Source organism: Saccopteryx leptura, chromosome 2, assembly GCF_036850995.1.
Source record: "Saccopteryx leptura isolate mSacLep1 chromosome 2, mSacLep1_pri_phased_curated, whole genome shotgun sequence".
NCBI lineage: Eukaryota > Metazoa > Chordata > Mammalia > Chiroptera > Emballonuridae > Saccopteryx > Saccopteryx leptura.
In genome coordinates this window covers 97,129,349-97,152,475 of record NC_089504.1, presented here as the reverse complement: position 1 = coordinate 97,152,475, position 23,127 = coordinate 97,129,349, and the positions used below count along the sequence as shown (strand labels likewise).

Sequence of the window (23,127 nt, the reverse complement as noted above, 5' to 3'; positions counted from 1 at the left end):
ACAAAAATTTAAATTATGTTGTTGGGAAACGTAGTATTATTTATTTAACTGAACTGTGGTAACTGAAATTGGTGTATAGCAGAAGGTACAAACTGTATTTCATACAGTTTTTAATGTCATGGGAAAATTATTATGGTATAATTAGTGCTTGCTAATACAAGAAAAAAGATGCACTTACAGTCTCCACTGAACTTATAAAGTTGCATAGAAAAAGACTGGAAAGAAATAGGAATTCAACAGTATTTACTGAGTGCCTTTCAAGAGCCAAAGACTGGTATAGGTACTGGAGAAAGTAATGAGCAAAGCAAACAAAAATCCATGCCTTCAATAAAACTCCAGTCTAAAAGAGGAGGGGTGAGGAGGACACACAATAACAAGATAGAAATAAAGCAAAATATACATCATATCAGAGGTGAGATGATAATGCTTTGGAGAAAAACAAAGCAAGAGATCCAAGATGGCTGCAAAATAGATGTTAAACATACCTCCTCCTGACACCAAACCAGTCTTACAGCTAAATTATAGACCCATTCTACACGGCTAGAAAGGAGTATTATATCCAAGGATTTATATAATAAGTCACACAGAGACTGGTAAAAAGGGTGGAGATCCAGAGAGGGCTGGTTCCTGCACCTAGGTATAGCAGCTGAGAAGCCATAGAGATATCTCAGCTGCAAAAGTCACCCCTGAAGAGTGCGGGGTTGAGATGCTCTGGAATCCCCAACCCAGAGCACCAGGCCCGGAAGAGGAGCCGGCATAGCATTTGGCAGTAAAAAACAGTGGAGAGCCTGAACAGGTGGTGGCGCCGTGGATAGAGCGTCAAACTGGGATGTGGAGGACCCAGGTTTGAGACCCCGAGGTCGCCAGCTTGAGCGCGGGCTCATCTGGTTTGAGCAAAGCTCACCAGCTTGGACCCAAGGTTGCTGGCTTGAGCAGGGGGTTGCTCGGTCTGCTGTAGCCCCATGGTCAGGGCACATATGAGAAAGCATTCAATGAACAACTAACATGCCACAACAAAAAACTGATGATTGATGCTTCTCATCTCTCTGCGTTCCTGTCTGTCTGTCCCTATCTATCCCTCTCTCTGACTCTCGCTCTGTCTCTGTAAAAAAAAAAAAAAAATTTTTTTTAAATTAAAAAAAACAACAACAGTGGAGATTCTGTCCAATGGGAAGAGAAGGCAGTCTGCTAGAATCCCAGATGCTCTCCTAAAGGGCCAATGTACAGGAGCTCAATTTCGGGCACTCACATGGGGCTCTGGTAGAGGGAAGGAGACTCAGGACATACGGGAATCATAAAGAGAAGATTTTAGTGGCATGGACCTGGAGAGAGATCTGGAGGGTCAGCTACTGAGGTCCCAGTCCTGAGTCAACATCCCATACCCTCCTCATGCAAGCACCATCCTCTAGGACTAGGCATTACTATTCATACAGCCTGGGGAGTGCACTGACATGGTCCTCCAAATACTGTCGACAACAGCCTACCAAGCTTGAGTCCAGCAGGAAGGATTATTCATTGTACCCAGCACTATCTGTGGTATGCTCTTTTTCTAGAGAAACTAAAGGCAGACTTTCAATGTGAACTTCACATTTTCAGACATTCAATGAACTACGTGGCTTTGGAACAGGCACCAATATTTCCCTCCATTCCTGCGGGTTTGGCATGCACCACCCCCAATGGAAGACTCCCTTGATTTGTTTCTGAAGTCTTGGTGGTCGCGAGCTCCTGAGCTCAGCTCCACAGGGAAGGGAATGGTGCTCAGAGCTGTGACAGACACAGTAGGTTCCTCTCAGAGGTTCCAGTCTGAGGCTTGAGCAGGTGTTGCCACAGAGCTATGGGGAAGAAAGCAGCTCACCCACTCCCTGTGGCCAAACCAGTGCCAGCCCCAATGGAGGGCTTTCTTGACCTGTTTGTCCAAGTCCCACTGGCCTTGCCCCGCTGAGCTTGCTCCTGCAGCAGGGACAGCTGGCTACACCATCCTGAACCTGTGGCGCGCTCCTCCTGAGGGACCTAGAGTTGGAGACTGTAGCAGAGACTGGGTGATATGGCTCTGGAGTAGGGGCCACATTCTCCTCACTGAGTGCCTGATCATGCTGCCCCCAAGTAGGAGACCCACTAGCCTCCCAACCCAGTTGCCCTGAAGAAGGATGCAAACTTGGGCCTGTTCTACTGTCTTTCTTCTTAAGACTCTGGATGAAGTCCAGGCAATGTCAAGGGGTAGTAGAGTAGCCAATAGGTGGACATTGATATCAGAGAGCACTGGACCTTTTATTGATCTGCCCCAGCTCAGAGCTGGAGGAAGCTGATTTTTGTACATGGCCTGGACCCTTACCCACACATCCAGGCTGGTAGACGTAGTCACAAACAATGAATAGCGTGGAAGCTCCAGACAGTTAGCCCAAGGCCAGTTACACACAATGTTTGCCATCGACCTGCATAGGAACCCCAGACAAGTGGGACCAGAACCAATACAACCAGTGGTGGGCTTCAGACCACTCCAGTACTCAACCCAACTAGCCACACAAACGGTACAGCCAAAGGGGGACTGCAGCAGACACCAGACCCTACTGGGAACAAGTCTGCCTCGGGGGACAGCCCCTGAACAATGACTCATACTTGATCAAAGTCTAGCCTTACAGTCAGTCAGCCTGAGGGTTAACTCTACCCACAAACAGGCTAACAGCATTCAAGACGCAACTACAACAGGAGGGAGCACATAACACACTCAGGAAACAGTTCTGGAGTATTGAGCTCAGGAGATTTAGAAGATTGTGCCACTGAGATCAACAAGGAAACTACAGCAGAAATCCCGCATAGCAAGCTTGGGAGTCATAGCACATCTATCCAATATACAGAGACAAACACAAAAACGTAGACAAAATCAGGAGACAAGAAATAAGTCACAAATAAAGGAACAAGAGAAATCCCCAGAAAAAGAACTAAATGAAAAGAAAGCAAACAAGATTCCAGATGCAGAGTTTAAAATGATGGTTCAAGGATGCTTAAGGACCTTGGGGAAAGAACTGATCATCTCAATGAAGATTTAAATAAAGAGCAAGCATTAAAAAAGGACAAAGAATCATAAAAAGAGTCAGTAAATAATGCAGAATAAAATATAGAAAAAGAGCCCTGGCTGGCTGGCTGAGCAATAGAGCATCAGCCTGGAATATGGATGCCGCAGGTTTGATTCCCGGTCAAGGCACACAGGAGAAGTGACCATTTGCTTCTCCACCCCTCCTCCTTTTCTGTCTCTCTCTCTCTTCCCCTCCCACAGCCATGGCTTGACTGATTCAAGCACGCTGGCCCCGGTGCTGAGGATGGCTTCATGGAGCCTCTGCCTCAGGCACTAAAAATAGCTCGGATGCGAGCATGGCTCCAGATGGGCAGAGCACTGGCCACAGACAGGGGTTGTCAGGTGGATCCTGGTTGGGGTGCATGTGGGAGTCTATTTCCCCTCCTCCCACTTGGGAAAGAAGAAAAAATAAATTAATTAAAAAAATTTAAAACATAGGAAATGAAAAATACACTGAAGGAATCAATAGCAGATTAGATGAATAAGAGGACTGAATCAGCAATTTAGAGGACAAGATAATAGTAAGCACTCAAGCAGAGCATCAAAAAGAAGACAAGCCTGACCAGGCGGTGGCGCAGTGGATAGAGCGTCAGACTGGGATGTTGAGGACCTAGGTTCGAGACCCCAAGGTCACCAACTTGAGTGCGGGCTCATCTGGTTTGAGCAAAAGCTCACCAGCTTGGAGCCAAGGTCACTGGCTTGAGCAAGGGGTTACTCGGTCTGCTGAAGGCCCGCAGTCAAGGCACATATGAGAAAGCAATCAATGAACAACTAAAGTGTCACAATGCGCAACAAAAAACTAATGATTGATGCTTCTCATCTCTCCGTTCCTGTCTGTCTGTCCCTGTCTTCTCATCTCTCCATTCCTGTCTGTCTGTCCCTGTCTATCCTTCTCTCTGATTCTTTCTCTCTGTAAAAAAAAAAAAAAAAAAAAAAAAAAAAAAGGCAATTTTAAAAATGAGAAAGTCTAAGGGACCTTTGAGAAAACATCAAATACAATAACATCTGCATCATAGTGGTACAAAAGAAGAAGAGCGTGAGCAAGGAATAGAGAACCTGTTTGAATAGATAATGGCTGAAAACTTCCCTAATCTGGTGAAGAAAAGTAACACAAGTGCAGGAAGCATAGAGAGTCCCAATCAAGATGAACCCAAAAAGGCCCATACCAAGACATGTCATAATTAAAACAGCAAAGTTTAAAGACAAAGAACTTTAAAAGCAGCAAGACAAAAGAAGTTAGGTTACATACAAGGGAACACCCGTAAGACTGTCAGCTGATTTCTCAACAGAAATACTTCAGACCAGAAGGGACTGGCATGAAACAGTCAAAGTAATGAAAAGTAAGAACCCACAACCAAGAATACTCTACCAGCAGGGCTATCATTTAAAATTGGAGGCAAAATAGCGAACTTCTCAGACAAATAAATAAAACTACATGAGTTCATCACTACCAAGTCAATATTGTAAGAGATATTAAAGGGTCTGCTTTTAAGAAGAAGAAAAACTAGAATGAGATGAACATAGGTATAAAGCAGGGGTCGGGAACCTTTTTGGCTGAGAGAGCCATGAACACCACATATTTTAAAATGTAATTCCGTGAGAGCCATACAACGACCCATGTACATTACGCATTATCCACTAAAAATTTGGTGTTGTCCCGGAGGACAGCTATGATTGGCTCCAGCCACCCGCAACCATGAACATGAGTGGTAGGAAATGAATGGATTGTAATACATGAGAATGTTTTATATTTTTAATGTTGTTATTTTTTTTTTATTAAAGATTTGTCTGTGAGCCAGGTGCAGCCATCAAAAGAGCCACATCTGGCTCACGAGCCATAGGTTCCCAACCCCTGGTATAAAGAATAAGATGGCAAAAAATACATACCTATCAATAACAACTTTAATTGTAAATGGATTAAATGCTCTAATCCAGGGTAGTCAACCTTTTTATACCTACTACTTTCTTTTGTATCTCTGTTAGTAGTAAAATTTTCTAACCACCCATTGGTTCCACAGTAATGGTGATTTATAAAGTAGGAAAGTAACTTTACTTTATAAAATTTATAAAACAGAGTTACAGCAAGTTAAAGCATATAATAATAATTACTTACCAAGTACTTTATGTTGGATTTTCGCTAAGTTTGGCAGAATAAATCTTTATAAACAATTTACATAGTTAAATCTATCTTTTATTTATACTTTGGTTGCTCCACTACCGCCCACCATAAAATCTGGAACACCCACTAGTGGGCGGTAGGGACCAGGTTGACTACCACTGCTCTAATCAAAAGATACAAGGTAGCTAAATGAGCTAAATGGTAAGAAAACATGAACCATACATATGCTGTCTAAAAGAGACCCACCTCAGGTCAAAATACACAGACAAAATGTGAAGGGATAGAAAAAATATTCCATGCAAATAGAAATAAAAAAAAGGAAGCTGAGGTAGCAAAACTCATATCAGACAAAATAGACTAAAACAAAGCCTATAATAAGAGGCAAAGGACACTACGTAATGATAAAGGAACAATCCAACAACAGAATTATGCATCCAACATAGCAGCATCTAAATATATAAAGCAAATCCAGATGGACACAAAGGGAGAAATAGTAATACAGTCAGAGTAAGGGATTTTGACACCCCATTGACATCAATAGATAGATTTTCCAGAATCAACAAGAAAATAGCAGCCTTAAATGACACATCTGGGCAGATGGATTAAATTAAAATCTTCAGAGCATTGCACCTGAAAGCAACAGAACATACTTTCTTTTCAGGAGCACACGGACCATTTTCTAGCATCGACCACAATGTTAGGACACAAAACCAGTCTCAATAAATTTAAGAAGAATAAAATTGCCTGACCAGGCGGTGGCGCAGTGGATAGAGCGTCAGACTGGGATGCGGAAGACCCAGGTTCAAAACGCCGAGATCGCCAGTTTGAGCGCGGGCTCATCTGGCTTGAGCAAAAACAAACAAAAAAGCTCACCAGCTTGGACCCAAGGTCGCTGGCTCAAGCAAGGGGTTACTCGGTCTGCTGAAGGCCCACAGTCAAGGCACATATGAGAAAGCAATCAATGAACAACTAAGGTGTCGCAACGAAAAACTGATGATTGATGCTTCTCATCTCTCTCCGTTCCTGTCTGTCCCTGTCTATCCCTCTCTCTGTCTCTGTAAAAAAAAAAAAAAAAAAAAGAATGAAATCATGTCAAGCATGTTCTCTAACCATAATGGAGTAAAACTAGAAATCAATCACAAGAAAAAAACTGAAAACACACATGCTACTAAACAATGAATGGGTTAACAAAGAGATCAAGTAAGATATCAAAAGCTACCTGGAGACAAATGAATGGGTTCACAACAACCTAACATTGATGGGACACAGAGAAAACAGTCCTGACAGGGAAATTCGTAGCATTACTGGCCTACCTCAAGAAACAAGAAAAAATCTCAAATAAACAATCTAAATCTACATCTAAAAGAACAGAGGAACAACAAACAAAGCTCAGAGTGAGTAGAAGGAAGGAAATAACAAAGATTTGAGAGGAAATAAATGATATAGAGACATAAAAATAACTAAATCAATGAAACCAATACCAGTTCTTTGAAAACATAAACAAGATTGACAAACCTGCCTGACCAGGCGGTGGCGCTGTGGATAGAGCATCTGACTGGGATGCGGAAGGACCCAGGTTCGAGACCCTGGGGTTGCCAGCTTGAGCGCGGGCTCATCTGGCTTGAGCAAAAAGCTCACTAGCATGGACCCACGGTCACTGGCACGAGCGAGGGGGGGGGGGGGTGTTACTCAGTCTGCTGAAGGCCCGCGGTCATGGCACATATGAGAAAGCAATCAATGAACAACTACGATGTTGCCACGAAAAACTGATGATTGATGCTTCTCATCTCTCTCCGTTCCTGTCTGTCTGTCTATATCTATCCCTCTATCTGACTCTCTGTCCCCGTAAAAAAAAAAAAAAGAAAAAAAAAGATTGACAAACCTTTAACTAGACTCATCAACAACAAAAAAAGAGGGCTAAGATATATAAACTCAGAAATGAAAGAAGAGAAGTGATAACTGACACCACAGAAATAAAAAAATGATAATAAGAAAACACTGTGAACAACTGCATGCCAACAAACTGGAAAACTGGGTGCAAGGGATAAATTTCTAGAAACATGCCATTTTTCAAAATTGATCAAGAAGAATAAAAAAACTGAATAGACCATTTACAACTTACAATAATACAATTATTGTATTATTACAGTAACAAAATTAAACCAGCAATTAGAAAACTCACAAAAACAAAAGAACTGGCCTGATGGCTTCCCAGGCAAATTTTACCACATAGTCAAAGAACAAACAGCTAATCTTCTCAAACTACTCTAAAAAATTCAAGAGGAGGGAAGACTGCCAAGCTTATTTTATAAGGCCAACAGTTTTAATTCCAAAATCAGATAAAGATGCTACAAAGAAAGAAAATTATAGGCCAATACCCTGATGAACTTAGATGGTAAAATCTTCAATAGATTCAGCAATACACTGTACACCATAATCATGTGGGATTCATTTTAGGATGCAAGGTTGGTACAATATCCTCAAATCAATTAGTATTACACCACATTAAAAAAAAAGGGAAGGATAAAAATCACATGAGCGTATCAATCAATGCAGAAAAAGCATTTGATAAAGTCCAACACCCATTTATGATAAAAACTCAGCAAAGTGGAGATCAAGGGAATATATCTCAACATGATGAAGACCATATATGACAAGCCCACAGTCAATATCGTACTCAATGGGCAAAAAGTAAAAGCAATCCTCTTAAGATCAGATATGTCTGCTTTTACCACTCTTATTCAACATAGTACTGGAAGTCCTAGCCACAGAAATCAGACAAGAAGAAAAAATAAAAAGCAATGACATGATACTGTACATAGAAAACCCTAAAGACTCCACTAAAAAGCACTAAAACTGATAAATAAATTTGGTAAAGTAGCAGGACACAAAATATTCAGAAATCAATGGCATTTTTATACACCAATAATGAACTATCAGAAAGAGAAACTAAGGAAAAATCCCATTTATTATTGGAGCAAAAAAAGTTAAATAAAATAAAAAAATAAGATACCTAGGAATAAATTTAACAAAGAAGGTAAACGATCTATACTTTGAAAATTATAGGATATTGAAGAATGAAATTGAGGAAGATACAAATAAGTGGAAGAATATACTGTGTTCATGGATAAAAAGAATTAACATCATTAAAATGTCCATACTACAGAAAGCAATCTATAGATTCAACTCAATTCCTATTAAGATACCAATGGCGATTTTGCAAATCTAGAATATTCCAAAAACTTATATTTAACCACAAAAGACTCCAAATAGCCTAGCAATCTTGAGGAAGAAGAACAAAGTTGAAGGTATCATACTACTTGACATCAAAGTGTACTACAAAGTCATTGTAATGCAAACAGTCTGGTTCTGGCAGAAGAACAGGCATACAGATCAATGGAACAGAACAGAGAACCCAGAAATATAACCACGCCTTTATGACCAATTAATATTTGACAAAGGAGGCAAGAACATACAATGGAGTAGAGTCTTTTTAATAAATGGTATTGGAAAAAGTGGACAAGTATGCGCAAAAAACATTGGACTACCAATTTATACCATACACAAGAATAAAATCAAAATGATTAAAAGACTTAAATGTTAATTGTGAAACCATAAAATTCCTAGAAGAAAACACAGGCAGTAAAATTTCAGATATCACTCATAGCAACATTTTTGCCAATATATCCCCCCTGGCAAGAGAAACAAAAGGAAAAAAAATAAGCAAATGCAACTATATCAAACTAAAAAACTTTTGCATAGCAAAAGAAGCCATCAACAAAATGAAAGGGCAACCACTGAATGGGAGAATATCCTCACTAATGATACTTCTGAAGAGGGGTTAATTTCCAAAATATGGTCCTGGTCGATTGGTTCAGTGGTAGAACGCCAGCCTGGTGTGTGGATGTCCTGGGTTTGATTCCGAGTCAGGGAACATAGGAGAAGTGCCCATATGCTTCTCTACCCCTACCCCTCTCACATCCATCTCTCCTTCTCCCCCCACTCCTGCAGCTATGGCTCAATTGGAGCAAGTTGGCCCAGGTGCTGAGAATGGCTCTGTGGCCTCCACCTCAGGCGCTAAGAAGAGCTCAGTCGCTGAGCACAGAGCAATGCCCCAGACGGACAGAGCATAACCCACTAGTGGGCTTGTCATGTGGATCCTGGTTAGGGCACATGTGGGAGTCTGTCTCTGCCTCCCCTCCTCTCACTGAATTAAAAAAAAAAAAAATCCAAAACATATAAAGAACTTATACAACTCAATATGAAAAGGACAAACAACCCAATAAAAAATGGTCAAAGGATCTGAATAGACACTTCTGCAAAGAGGACATTCAGTAGCCAATAGATGAAAGATGCTTGATGTCAAGAATCATAAGAGAAATACAGATTAAAACCACAATGAGAAAACACCCCACTCTTGTCAGAGTGGCTATCATCAACAAGTTAATAAACAAATGTTAGTGAGGATGTGGAGAAAGGGAACCCTTGTGCCACTGTTGGTAAGAATGCAGATTGGTACAGCCACTGTAGAGAACAGTATGGTATTTCCTCAAAAACTTTGGAACTGTCCTATGACCTAGTGATCTCACTTCTAGGAATATATCTGAAAAAACCTGAAATGTTAATTATAAAGGATATGTGCAACCTTATATTCACTGCAGCATTATTTACTATAGCCAAAGATCTGGAAACAGCCCAAGTGCCCATCAGTAAATGAGTGAATAAAAAAGCAGTGGTATATTTACACGGTGGAATACTACTTAACTGTAAAAGCAAAGGAAATGTTATCCTTTGCAACAGCATGGATGAACCTAGAGATTATTATGCTAAATTAAATAAGCCAGTAAGAGAAAGACAAGTATCATATAACTTCATTTATATGTGGAACCTGATAAACAAAATAATTTAACAAGCTAAATAGAAACAGAAGCATAGGCACATAGACCATCGCTCAGAGGGGAGGGGGGTTTGGAGGGCTGCATGTAAAAAGTTGAAGGGATTATGCAAAAAATGTATAATATATAACACAGACATAGACAACAGTATGGTGACAGCCACAGGGAAAGGGGTGTGAGGGATTATGAAAGTGGGTAAAGGGGGGATAAATGGGGATGGAAAGTGACTTTATTTTGGGTGATGAGCACACGATGCAGTATGCAGATGATACTTGACTGAGATGTACACTTGATACTTGTATGGTTTTATTACCCAGTGCTACCTCAATAAATCCAATTAAAAATAACAAAATAAAGAGAAACAAAGCAGAGAAGAAAGAGTAGGAGTGATAAGAACAGGACAAATTATTCAAGAGGTAGATAGTCAGTGAAAGTTGCAATGACAATGACACCTGGACGAAGAGATGAATTTATGAGGCCTGCCCATACCTGGGGGAAAGCAATCCAAGCTGTAAAACAGTCTGTGCAAAGTCCTCAGGCTGCAGAAGTTGTGGCTTGAGCAAGATCAGCAAGGAGTGAAGGACAGCAAGCTGCCAGAGAAGGTGCGGTTGGTTACAAAGAAAGCCACAAGCTGGCTTATATTTTATCAGGATTGCTACTGAGAAGGAACCAGGTAATGTTCTGATTTATAGATCTGTTTTGAAGGTAGAACCACAGAATTTGCTGATGGATTTATTATTTGAGAGTTGAAAATGGTAAGTCTGACAATATCATTGAGAGTGAGTATAGAGATAAAGGAAATTGTTGTTCAAGAGCTGAGCCACCCATCTTTCAGAAGCTAGGAGATAATGCACATATATTACTTGTCAAAAACCTAGTTAAGAAATAAGTTAATTTATAAGCATAAAAAAAAAAATCAAGTTTCCATATGACCCAGTAATTGTCATTCTGGGTGTATGCCAAAGATAATGTGAAAATAATGTCCACATAAAAACGTACACAAGTGTTTACCGCAGCATTTTTCACAATAGCCAAAAAGTGGAAACACTAATGTCCATCAACTGATGAATGGGTCAACTGTGGTATGTCCATATAATGAAACAGTATTTGGCTGTAAAAAGAATGAAGTACTAGTATGTGCTACAACCCCGTGAACCTTGAAAACTTTATGCTAAAGTGAAAGAAGCCAATCACAAAAGACCATCATCCAGAATGATCCCCTTTATATGAAAATGCCCATAATAGGCAAATTTATAGGGAAGGAAGTAGATCTCTCCTTGCGAAAGGCAAGGTTGGGGAGCAACGAGGAGTAACTTCTAATGAGTACAGGATTTCTTTTGGGGGTGATGAAATGTTCTAAAATTGATTTTGTACTGATGACTACACAAATGAGTAACTGGCATGGTATGTGAATTGTATCTCAATAAAACTTAAAAAGGCCCTGGCCGGTTGGCTCAGCGGTAGAGCGTCGGCCTGGCATGTGAGGGACCCGGGTTCAATTCCCAGCCAGGGCACATAGGAGAGGCGCCCATTTGCTTCTCCACCCCCCCCCCTTCCTCTCTGTCTCTCTTCCCCTCCCGCAGCGAGACTCCATTGGAGCAAAGATGGCCCGGGCGCTGGGGATGGCTCCTTGGCCTCTGCCCCAGGCGCTAGAGTGGCTCTGGTCGCGGCAGAGCGATGCCCCGGAGGGGCAGAGCATCACCCCCTGGTGGGCAGAGCGTTGCCCCTGGTGGGCGTGCCGGGTGGATCCCGGTGGGGCGCATGTGGGAGTCTGTCTGACTGTCTCTCCCCGTTTCCAGCTTCAGGAAAATACAAAAAAAATAAATAAAAAAAAAACTTAAAAAAATAAAAAGAATGAGCTTAGAATAAAACTTGCTACTGGCAAAAAAAAAAAAAAAGAAAGAATGAAACAAAAAAACCCAAACTAAAACTGGAGAATTCAAAGAACTGTTTTTACTAGTGTGTTCTTTCTTGATGCTCAACCAAAATCTAAACATTCTCTTCTATGCATTATAATAGTAAACTTACAAAGTGAAAGTTAACTGTAAAAAATCTACAAAGATGGGCCTGACCTGTGGTGGCACAGTGGGATAAAGCGTCGACCTGGAACACTGAGGTTGCCGGTTCAAAACCTTGGGCTTGCCTGGTCAAGGCACATATGGGAGTTGATGCCTCCTGCTCCTCCTCCCCCTTTCTCCCCTCTCTCTAAAAATCAATATAAAAATATTTAAAAAAAAATTTTTTTTAATCTACAAATATGAATAAAAGACAGAAAAACCCTAAAAATCATCCATAAATTCATATTTTTCAAACTTCAGTTGCTTCCTTTTCATTCCTCCCTGCCCTCTGCTTATATTGCATGTATTTTGGGACCCAACAAAACTGAAAACATACTGAAATTTTATATCCTTTTGTTTCACATTATATGATATTTTTCATAATGTGTTCTTTTTTTTTTTTTTTTTGCCAAAGACAGAGAGAGTCAGAGAGAGGGACAGATAGAGACAGACAGGAAGGGAGAGAGAGGAAAAGCATCAACTCGTTCTTGCAGCTCCTTAGTTGTTCAGTAATTGCTTTCTCATATGTGCCTGGATGGGGGAAGGGGTGGGAGGGGACGAAAGCAGAGTGAGTGACCTCCTGTTCAAGTCAGTGACCTTGGGCTTCAAGCCAGTGATCTCTGGGCTCAAGCCAGCGACCATGGGGCCATTTCTAAGATCCCATGATCAAGCCAGTGACCCCACACTCAAGCTGGTGGGCCTGAGCTCAAGCTGGATGAGCCCATGTTCAAGCCAGCGACCTCTGGGTTTCAAACCTGGGTCCTTTGTGTCCCAGCCCAATGCTCTATCCATTGCGCCACCACCTGGTCAAGCCATAATGTGTTCTTAATGTGACTATATTCATTACATTATATGGCTTGTACTACAACGTATTTATTCTTTTAACTAAGGTATTTTAATTAGTTCCTCGTTTACTATTACAAATGCCCTTTACCGGAATCTCTAAATAACTCTATTTGATTAGAACAATTTTCTAGAAATAAAATTATTTAAAATGTGAATATTTTTAAGGATCTTAAAATACTGCCTTTTGGAAAAGCTATCCCAATTTATCCTCTCATCAATAGGATATGGAGGTCCAATTTGCACATACTCAACTAGTTCTCGTCAATTTAAACTTTTTAACCAGTCTGTGTAAAAATGTTATCTTATTTGAGATTTACTGCTTACTAGTGATAAAGTTATATTTCCACTGATATCTTCTGTACACTGCCAGCTTACATCCATTTTTGCCTTTCTAGGATACAGGTATTTTCCTACGGTTTTACTCTGAGAACTTTTCTATGTATTCCTCCTTCTATTATGTATGTTGCAAAAAAAAATTTATCATTTGTCTTAAATTTTTTTTTTCTACAGAGACAGAGTGAGAGTCAGAGAGAGGGACAGATAGGGACAGACAGACAGGAACAAAGAGAGATGAGAAGCATCAATCATTAGTTTTTCGTTGTGACATCTTAGCTGTCATTGATTGCTTTCTTATATGTGCCTTGACCATGGGCCTTCAGCAGACTGAGTAACCCCTCGCTCAAGCCAGAGACCTTGGGTCCAAGCTGGTGAGCTTTACTCACACCAGATGAGCCCATGCTCAAGCTGGCGACCTTGGAGTCTCGAACCTGTGACCCTAGCATTCCAGGTTGACACTCTATCCACTGCGCCACCACAGGCCAGGCTGTCTTTTAATTTTGATCATAATGATTTCGACTTACCAAATTAAAACATTTATGTAAATAATGCAATATTTTTCTTTATAAATTCTTGTTCTAAAAAAGAAAAATTTTCTCAAAATCTGATATGAAAAATGGTCACCAAGATTTCTAATAGTTTTTGTTTGGTTTTTACATATTTTAACTTATGACATTTACTGAGTATTCATAACATGGAGATGCTTTGCTAATTATCTTCATAATCATGTTGTTAGAAAAATCTTTTATCCTTCTCATTTCATGAATAATAAAACTAACTATACGACTAGGACAACATGGGTACAAAGCAGTGATTTAAAGCTAAAGCAATCTGAAGCCATATTCATTTCACTTTGCTCACATGCATATTAAGATATCTTAAGAGAGCTATGCTTTGCTGCAGTGTTCTGTACCCCCAGCTCTGAAATAATAACCCATTATTAAAGTATATAAGTTTAACAGGTTGAAGTTCAACAGTATTTAAATTTGAATAAAAGTCTATCTAAGTATTGAATCAATCCAAAATCATCTCTTATGTCTTTTGTTTTTTTAGAATAATATTGTGAATATCTCTAAATGACACTTAACTTTACCGTAAAACATAGTGTTGGTTTTATTTTGCAGAACAAGAGTAAAACACATTTTATTAGTCCACAAGCCAAAAAAGATCTATGGAGTAACACCTGAGAATCTACTATAAAGATAAGCTTACCTTATAATTTTTATCAGTATTCTCTTTCATGTATTTAGTTTTTTTCTTTTTATCTACACTGGTGCTTAAATAACCACATGCCAGATTCTTGCTAATACTACTTTTACTTTCAGTGAGTATTAAAACCTTGTTTCAACTTCTATTTAAATTGTCTTGTTTTACTTATCAAATTCTTTTTGAAAATAGGCAAATAATAAATAGTATTCATTACAATTAATGCTGCTCAAAGCTGTGAATTCAGTAAATTCCTATGGCTGATATTAGCAATTAGGGCATAACTTGAAGTATGCTGGTCAGGACAATAAAATTATGCACAGATTTATATGATCTAAGCTGGGAAGGGCAAATTAGATGTTATACCCATATATTTGACTATAAAGTGGGACAGGACTAAACATTATATTTTAATATTTTATTCAAATGAAAAAAATATATATTTATAAGCTTTTCTGATAAATATCACATTAAAATTTAAAGTTAAGTTAAAAGGTTGAGAACTCAGAAAGTTAGGCCTAGAATACCAGCCTTGCCAAAAGACTATATACCCCACTAAGCCTTGATGGTTTCTTCTTCCTTAATCTAAAAGTATTTCTCAAAAGCTGACAGGAACACATGCCCATTTTATTTTATTGACAGGCAGAGAAATCAGAAAGTCACAAAATTAACCCTTTCTAAACTGCAGTGTACACGTTAAAAAAACAAAGTACTTCTTTTACCAGTAAATCATTCTATGCTTTACAGATTTGGATTGTATTTAATTTAATTAATTAATTTATTTATTAATTTTTCTGAAGTGAGAAGTGGGGAGACAGGCTCCTGCATGCGCCCCACTGGGACCCACGCAGCATGCCCACTAGGAGGCGATGTTCTGCTCCTCTGGGGCGTTGCTCCGTTGCAACTGGAGCCATTTTAGAGCCTGAGGCAGAGGCCATGGAGCCATCCTCAGCCCCCAGGCCAACCCTGCTCTGATGGAGCCCTGGCTGCAGGAGGGGAAGAGAGATAGAGAGAAAGGAGAGAGGGGAAGGGTGGAGAAGCAGATGGGCGCTTCTATGTGCTTTCACCGAAAAATCGAACCTGGGACTTCCACACACCGGGCTGATGCTCTATCACTGAGCCAACCACCCAGGGCCTTGTATTTTAACTTTGGTAATCCAGGTAAAAAATTAGATTTAGGTCTCCAAAACAAATAGTAATTGTTGTCCTAAATCCTATTTAAACTTCCAGAGTTGAACTACTAAGGACCCCTGACATCATTCATAATGAACCATACAAAAATCATTCTTACCTTTACACCTTGAATGAGACCATTCATGAGGAATGTGTGTTGAGGAAATGTTTCATGCAGAACCTACAAACAAGACAAATTCAAATTAGAGAAAGATTTCTGCTTCTGTTAATGGCAGGCTATTAAGTAAGATGGAACCATGCAATGAAAAATTTTTGAGTATCAATGAATTATGTAAAATATCCTAAAAGTATAAAAACGAAACAAGAGGCAGAAATCTAAAGAAGACAAAAACCTAAAAAGGTACTGCAGATACTCAGTTGCTTTTGCTACAAAAGGATTTGTAGCAAAAGTAAATTGTTAACTTGCTACCCCCACAGTAAGCAGGTACCACACAGGGTTATACAATCCAAGGTAGGGTCGAGTTTTATTTTACCTAGGTAGTCCAGGAAACATGAAGCTTTAAATATGGTTATAGTGAATCCAGACTGGTAGCACCTCCATAAATCTAACAGAAAAAAAAACTTAAAATGACTACTGAAGAAGTCCATTATCTAGGTAGGCTTCAAATCAATCATACATATACTTTTTAAAAATATAAGACCAGGCAGTGGCGCAGTGGATAGAGTGTTGGACTGGGATGCGGAGTATCCAGGTTTGACACCTCGAGGTCCTCGGCTTGAGTGCAGACTCATCAGGTTTGAGCAAGGATCACCAACTTGAGCCCAAGGTTGCTGGCTTGAGCAAGGAGTCACTTGGTCTGCTGTAGCCCCCCAGTCAAGGCACATATGAGAAAGCAATCAATGTACAACTAAGGTGCTGCAATGAAGAACCGATGCTTCTCATCTCTCTCCCTTCCTGTCTGTCTGTCCCTATCTGTCCCTCTCTCTCTTTCTGTCTCTGTCACACACACACAAAAAAAGACCTATACATAATCAAAGGTAATCAGATTTAAAAAAAGAAAAAAGTAAGACATCATACACAAAAAAAGCAACAAAAATACAAACAGAAACAGACTCTTAAAACCTTCATATTTTAGAATTAATCAATACAATCTTTAAAATGAACATTTTCCATGTTCCAGAATGTAGAAAATAAGCTTAAAACTTTTTAATTAGAAACTGTAAAAAGGAACATAGCAGATTTTAAAAAGCAAAAGAAACTTCAAGATGGAAAAAAATGTATTAACTTAAATTAGAAACTCAATGCATATGTTTAAAAAGATTAGACATAGGCAGGAGACAAGATGGCGATGGAGTAGGCGGATGTACCAACTTCCACCTCCCAGAACCAAAGTGGATTACAAACTAATTTTAAGAACCATCATCTGGAAAAACCAACTTTGGACTAAACTAAGAGGACTCTTCAACCAAGGAACACTGAAGAAGCCACACTGAGACGGGTAGAAAAAGTGGAAATGTGGAGAGGGCTGCCCAGCTCCCCAGAGTGAACAGCAGCTGGGAGAGACTCGCGTGGCGGGAAGTGAGTTTAGCAGAGAGGGGAGGGTCCTGAGTCCTAGGAACAAAAGCTGAAGCCTGCAGCCCCAGAGCCAAGAAGAGGCATATGGACAGTATTTAGCTGGAAACAAGTCAGGATACTGTTTGTGAGAAAGACGCTGATTTCTCAGACCCAGGATTCTTCTTAAAAGGACCGCGCAGAAAACCTCTCTCACAACCACTCACCTGGGGCTCCGGGGGACAGGGAGAGAGGAGAGGACCGGAATAGCAAGAAGAGAGTGTAATCTAGGAGGCACAGGGAGAAACACTTTGAGAGACAGCCACCCTAACCTCTGGGACGAGTCACTCCCCAAATCTGAAGTAAATATTTCCCCTGAAAACAGCAATACCAGCAAAGGGAAGCAGGACACCAGCCAAACAAGCTCTCCCGGGGCACTCAGAGCAGAGTCACTTAGAAGGAGGGAGCTTTCGGGACTACAGTAGTGAGTGTTAGGGTCTGAGCTGCAGCGCTCCCACGGCTGAGGGCTTGCCCAAGGGTGGGCGGCAGTGGGACACGGTTCTGTCACGGTTCTGTCAGCAAGGGCAGAAGCCGGCTGGCCACCACTGAGGCCCAGATGTGAGCTCAGTCTTGTCTGGGGGAGGGGGGGACATGCAAAAGTGGTCAAGCCCAGCTGCTGGCCATCTGTAATCCAGCCTGCAGGGGAAGGGCAGGAGCCCCGGAAGGGGTGGAGACCTGCCCATGAGCAAGGGTGCTGTAGCACAGAATTGCCCCACCTATGGAACTGAGGCTTGTGGCCTGACTTGGGAGCCGGCTCCTCCAGCGGGGGTGGAGCCAAATGCCCAGAACAGGTGGAATTCTGCTACTGAGCGTGGGCACGCAGTCCCGCCCGGCCTGTAGAGCCAAGGCTTGCAGCCAACCCACCAGCGGGATCCTCCTGCAAGGACGAGGCAGAAGCATGGAAACAGGCGAAGACCTGCAGATGAGCAAAGGTGCTCACCCCTGCCCTCAGGGCCGAGCATAACGCCACCCAAGGGCGAAGGCCAAGGTCACCAAGGCTTGTACACCTGAGCACGTGATCACAGCCACTCCTGTGGAGAGGCAGAGACCATAGCAACAGTCCCAGTGGGCAAGCACTGGCAACACCCATACCCGAACGCCCTAGGCAGCAACAGAAGAGGGAATGGCGGGCCTGTAGACAGACCACATCTAGGGACACAGAGGCCACACCCAGTGGACTCCAGTGGCCAAAACCTTCTTTTACACAGACAGAATGAGAAGGCAGAGATATGCAACACAAATAAATCAAGAGAAATCCCCAGAAAAGGACCTGAATAAGTCAGATAAAACCAAATTACCAGATGCAGAGTTTAAAATAACGATTGTTAGGATGCTCAAAGATATTAGCACAACAATAGATGGTCATAACAAACACTTAAATAAAGAGATGGCAAATATAAAAAAGGACATTGAAATAATAAAAAAGAATCAGTCAGAAATGACAAATACAATATCAGAAATAAAGAACACAATGGAAGGAATTAAAAGCTGGATGGAGCCCTGGCGTGCGGGGGACCCGGGTTCGATTCCCGGCCAGGGCACACAGGAGAAGCGCCCATCTGCTTCTCTACCCCACCCCCTCTCCTTCCTCTCTGTCTCTCTCTTCCCCTCCCGCAGCCAAGGCTCCATTGGAGCAAAGATGGCCCGGGCACTGGGGATGGCTCCTTGGCCTCTGCCCCAGGCGCTAGAGTGGCTCTGATCGCGACAGAGCAACACCCCGGAGGGGCAGAGCATCGCCCCCCTGGTGGGCAGAGCGTCGCCCCTGGTGGGTGTGCCGGGTGGATTCCGGTCAGGCACATGCAGGAGTCTGTCTGACTGTCTCTCCCCGTTTCCAGCTTCAGAAAAATACAAAAAAAAAAAAAAAAAAAAAAGCTGGATGGATGAAGCTGACATTCAAATCAGCAAGTTAGAGGACAAGATAAATGAAGGCATGGAAGCAGAGCAGAAAAAAGAAAAGAGACTCACAAAGTTTGAGGAAACTCTGAGAGCTCTGTGACAACATGAAGAGAAATAACATCCACATCATAGGGGTTCCTGAAGAAGAAGAGAAAGAATAAGGGATAGAGACTTTGTTCAAACATATCATAGCTGAAAACTCCCCTCAATTAAGACAGGAAAACATCTCACAAGTTCAAGAAGCACAGAGAACTCCATTAAAGAGAAACTCAAAGAAATCTACACCAAGACACATCATAATTAAAATACCAAAGCTAAGTGATAAAGAGAAAATATTAAAAGCTGCTAGAGAAAAAAAGACTATCCCTTACAAAGGAGGTCCCATAAGGATGACTTCTGACTTCTCAACAGAAACACTTGAGGACAGAAGGGAATGGCAAGAAATATTCAAAGTAATGCAGAACAAGAGCCGACAACCAAGACTACTTTATCCAGCAAGGCTATCGTTTAAAATTGAAGGAGAAATAAAAAGCTTTACAGACAAAAAAAACTCAAAAAATTCACTACAACCAAACCGAGGCTGCAAGAAATGCTAAGTAAGGGGCCTGTAGTAAACAGATCAAAGGAGAAAAAGAATATAGCAAAAGAGGAATACAGTTTTAATGAAGAAAATGGCAATAAACAATTACCTATCAATAATAACCTTAAATGGAAATGGATTAAATGATCTGATCAAAGACATAGGGTAGTTGCGTGGATAAGAAAACAGGACCCATACATATGCTGTCTACAAGAGACACACCTTAAAACAAACGATGCACATAGACTGAAGATAAAAGGATGGTAAAAAAAATATTTCACGCAAATGGAAATGAAAAAAAAGCTGGGGTAGCAGTATTTATATCAGACAAAATGGACTTTAAAACAAAGGCTATAGTAAGAGATAAAGAAGGTCACTACATAATGATAAAGGGAGCAATCCAACAGGAAGATATAACCATTATAAATATCTATGCACCTAATATCGGAGCACCTAAATATATAAAGCAGATTTGATGGATTTAAAGGGCAAGATCAACAGCAATACTATAATAGTAGGGGATTTCAATACCTTACTAACATCACTAGATAGATCCTCAAGAAAAAAAGGTTAAAAAAAAGAAACAGCAGACTTAAAGGACATACTAGATCAACTCGATTTAAAAGATACCATCAGAACCTTTCACCCTAAAGCAGCAGAATATACATTCTTTTCAAATGCTCATGGTACATACTCTAGGACAGACCACATGTTAGGGCACAAAAGTGGTCTCAACAAATTTAAGAAGATTGAAATCATATCAAGCATTTTCTCTGATCACAATGCATGAAACTAGAAATCAACCACAATAGAAAAACTGAAAAATACTCAAAACTTGGAAACTAAATAGCATGTTATTAAAATAACGAATGGGTCAGCCCTGGCCAGTTGGCTCAGTGGTAGAGCGTCGGCCTGGCGTGCAGGAGTCCTGGGTTCGATTCCCGGCCAGGGCACACAGGAGAAGCGCCCATCTACTTCTCCACTCCTCCCCCTCTTCTTCCTCTCTGTCTCTCTCTTCCCCTCCTGCAGCCAAGGCTCCATTGGAGCAAAGTTGGTTCAGGCACTGAGGATGGCTCTGTGGCTTCTGCCTCAGGTGCTAGAATGACTCTGGTTGCAACGGAGCGTTGCCCCAGATGGGCAGAGCATCGCCCTCTGGTGGGCGTGCTGGGTGGATCCCGGTTGGGCGCATGCGGGAGTTTGTCTAACTGCCTCCTCGTTTCCAACTTCAGAAAAATACAAAAATAAATAAATAAATAAATAACGAATGGTTTAACAATGAGATCAAAGAAGAAATTAAAAAATTCCTAGAAACGGGCCCTGGCCGGTTGGCTCAGTGGTACAGCATCGGCCTGGCGTGTGGAAGTCCCGGGTTCGATTCCCGACCAGAGCACACAGGAGAGCGCCCATCTGCTTCTCCACCCCTGCCCCTCTCCTTCCTCTCTGTCTCTCTCTTCCCCTCCCGCAGCCGAGGCTCCATTGGAGAAAAGATGGCCCGGGCGCTGGGGATGGCTCCTTGGCCTCTGCCCCAGGCGCTAGAGTGGCTCTGGTCGCGGTAGAGCGACGCCCCGGAGGGGCAGAGCATCGCCCCCTGGTGGGCAGAGCATCGCCCCCTGGTGGGCGTGCTGGGTGGATCCCGGTCGGGCGCATGCGGGAGTCTGTGTGACTGTCTCTCCCTGTTTCTAGCTTCAGAAAAATACAAAAAAAAAAAAAAATTCCTAGAAACAAACAATAACGAGCATTCATCAACTCAAAATTTATGGGGGACAGCAAAAGCAGTCCTGAGAGGGAAGTTCATAGCATTACAGGCATACCTCAAGCAGCTAGAAAAAGCTCAAATAAACAACTTGACCCTAAATCTAAAAGAAAAGCAAGTAAAGCCCAGAGCTAGTAGAAGGAAGGAAATAATAAAGATCAGAGCAGAAATAAATGACATAGAGGCTAACAAAACCATACAGACAATCAATGAAACCAGGAGCTGGTTCTTTGAAAAGGTAAACAAGGTCAATGAACCTTTAACCAGACTCACCAAGAAAAAAAGAGAGAGGACTCAATTAAATAAAATTAGAAATGAGAATGGAGAAATAACAACTGACACAACAGAAATACAAAATATTGTAAGAAAATACTATGAAGAACTATACGCCAAAAAACTAGACAACCTAGATGAAATGGACAAATTCCTTGAAACATATTTATATAATCTCCCAAAAACTGATATGGAAGAATCAGAAAACCTAAACAGACCGATTACAATAAATGAGATTGAAACAGTTATCAAAAAACTCCCAAAAAAGAAAAGTCCTGGGACTGATGGCTTCACAAGTGAATTCTACCAAATATTCAAAGAATAACTAACTCCTATCCTTCTCAAGCTATTTCAAAAAATTCAAGAGTAAGGAAGACTTCCAAACTCCTTTTATGAGGCGAGTATAATTCTGATTCCAAAACTAAGGAAAGACAACACAAAGAAAGAAAATTATAGGCCAGTATCCCTGATGAATTTAGTTGCTAAAATCCTCAACAAAATATTAGCACACCGGATCCGGCAATATATGAAAAAAATCATACACCATGACCAAGTGGGATTTATTCTTGGGAGGCAAGGCTGGTACAATATTTGCAAATCAATCAATATGATTCATCACATAAACAAAAGGAGGACAAAAACCACATGATAATTTCAACAGATGCAGAAAAAGCATTTGATAAAATCCAGCACCCATTCATGATCAAAACTCTCAGCAAAGTGGGAATACAGGGACCATGCCTCAACATGATAAAGGCCATCTATGACAAACCCACAGCCAACATCATACTCAATGGGCAAAAATTAAAAGCAATCCCCTTAAGATCAGGAACAAGGCAGGGGTGCCCCCTTTCACCATTCTTATTCAACATAGTTCTGGAAGTCCTAGCCACAGCAATCAGATAAGAAAAAGAAATAAAAGGCATCCAAATTGGAAAAGAAGTAAAACTATCATTATTTGCAGATGATATGATATTGTATATATATATAAAACCCTAAAGTCTCAGTCAAAAAAACTACTGGACCTGATAAATGAATTCTGCAAGGTGGCAGGACATAAAATTAATATTCAGAAATCAGAGGCATTTTTATACACTAACAATGAACTGTCAGAAAGAGAAATTAAGGAGAAGCAATCCCCTTTACCATTGCAATAAAAAAAATAAAGTACCTATTAATAAATTTAACCAGGGAGATTAAAGACTTGTAGTCGGAAAGTTATAAAACATTGATAAAAGAAATCAGGGAAGATACAAACAAGTGGAAGCATATACCGTGCTCATGGATAGGAAGAATAAACATCATTAAAATGCCTATATTACCCAAAGCAATTTATAAATTCAATGC

The 23,127-nt window shown here is 40.9% G+C and overlaps 1 protein-coding gene across 1 annotated transcript in view; it reads right to left on the bottom strand.

Moving 5' to 3' along the window:
- MFSD14B (major facilitator superfamily domain containing 14B) overlaps nt 1–23,127 on the bottom strand; it is a 78,207-nt gene that overhangs the window by 27,522 nt on the left and 27,558 nt on the right. The window contains exon 3 of the mRNA XM_066368361.1: nt 15,824–15,886. Coding sequence (XP_066224458.1) covers nt 15,824–15,886 — 63 coding nt within the window. The remainder of the gene's footprint in view (nt 1–15,823; nt 15,887–23,127) is intronic.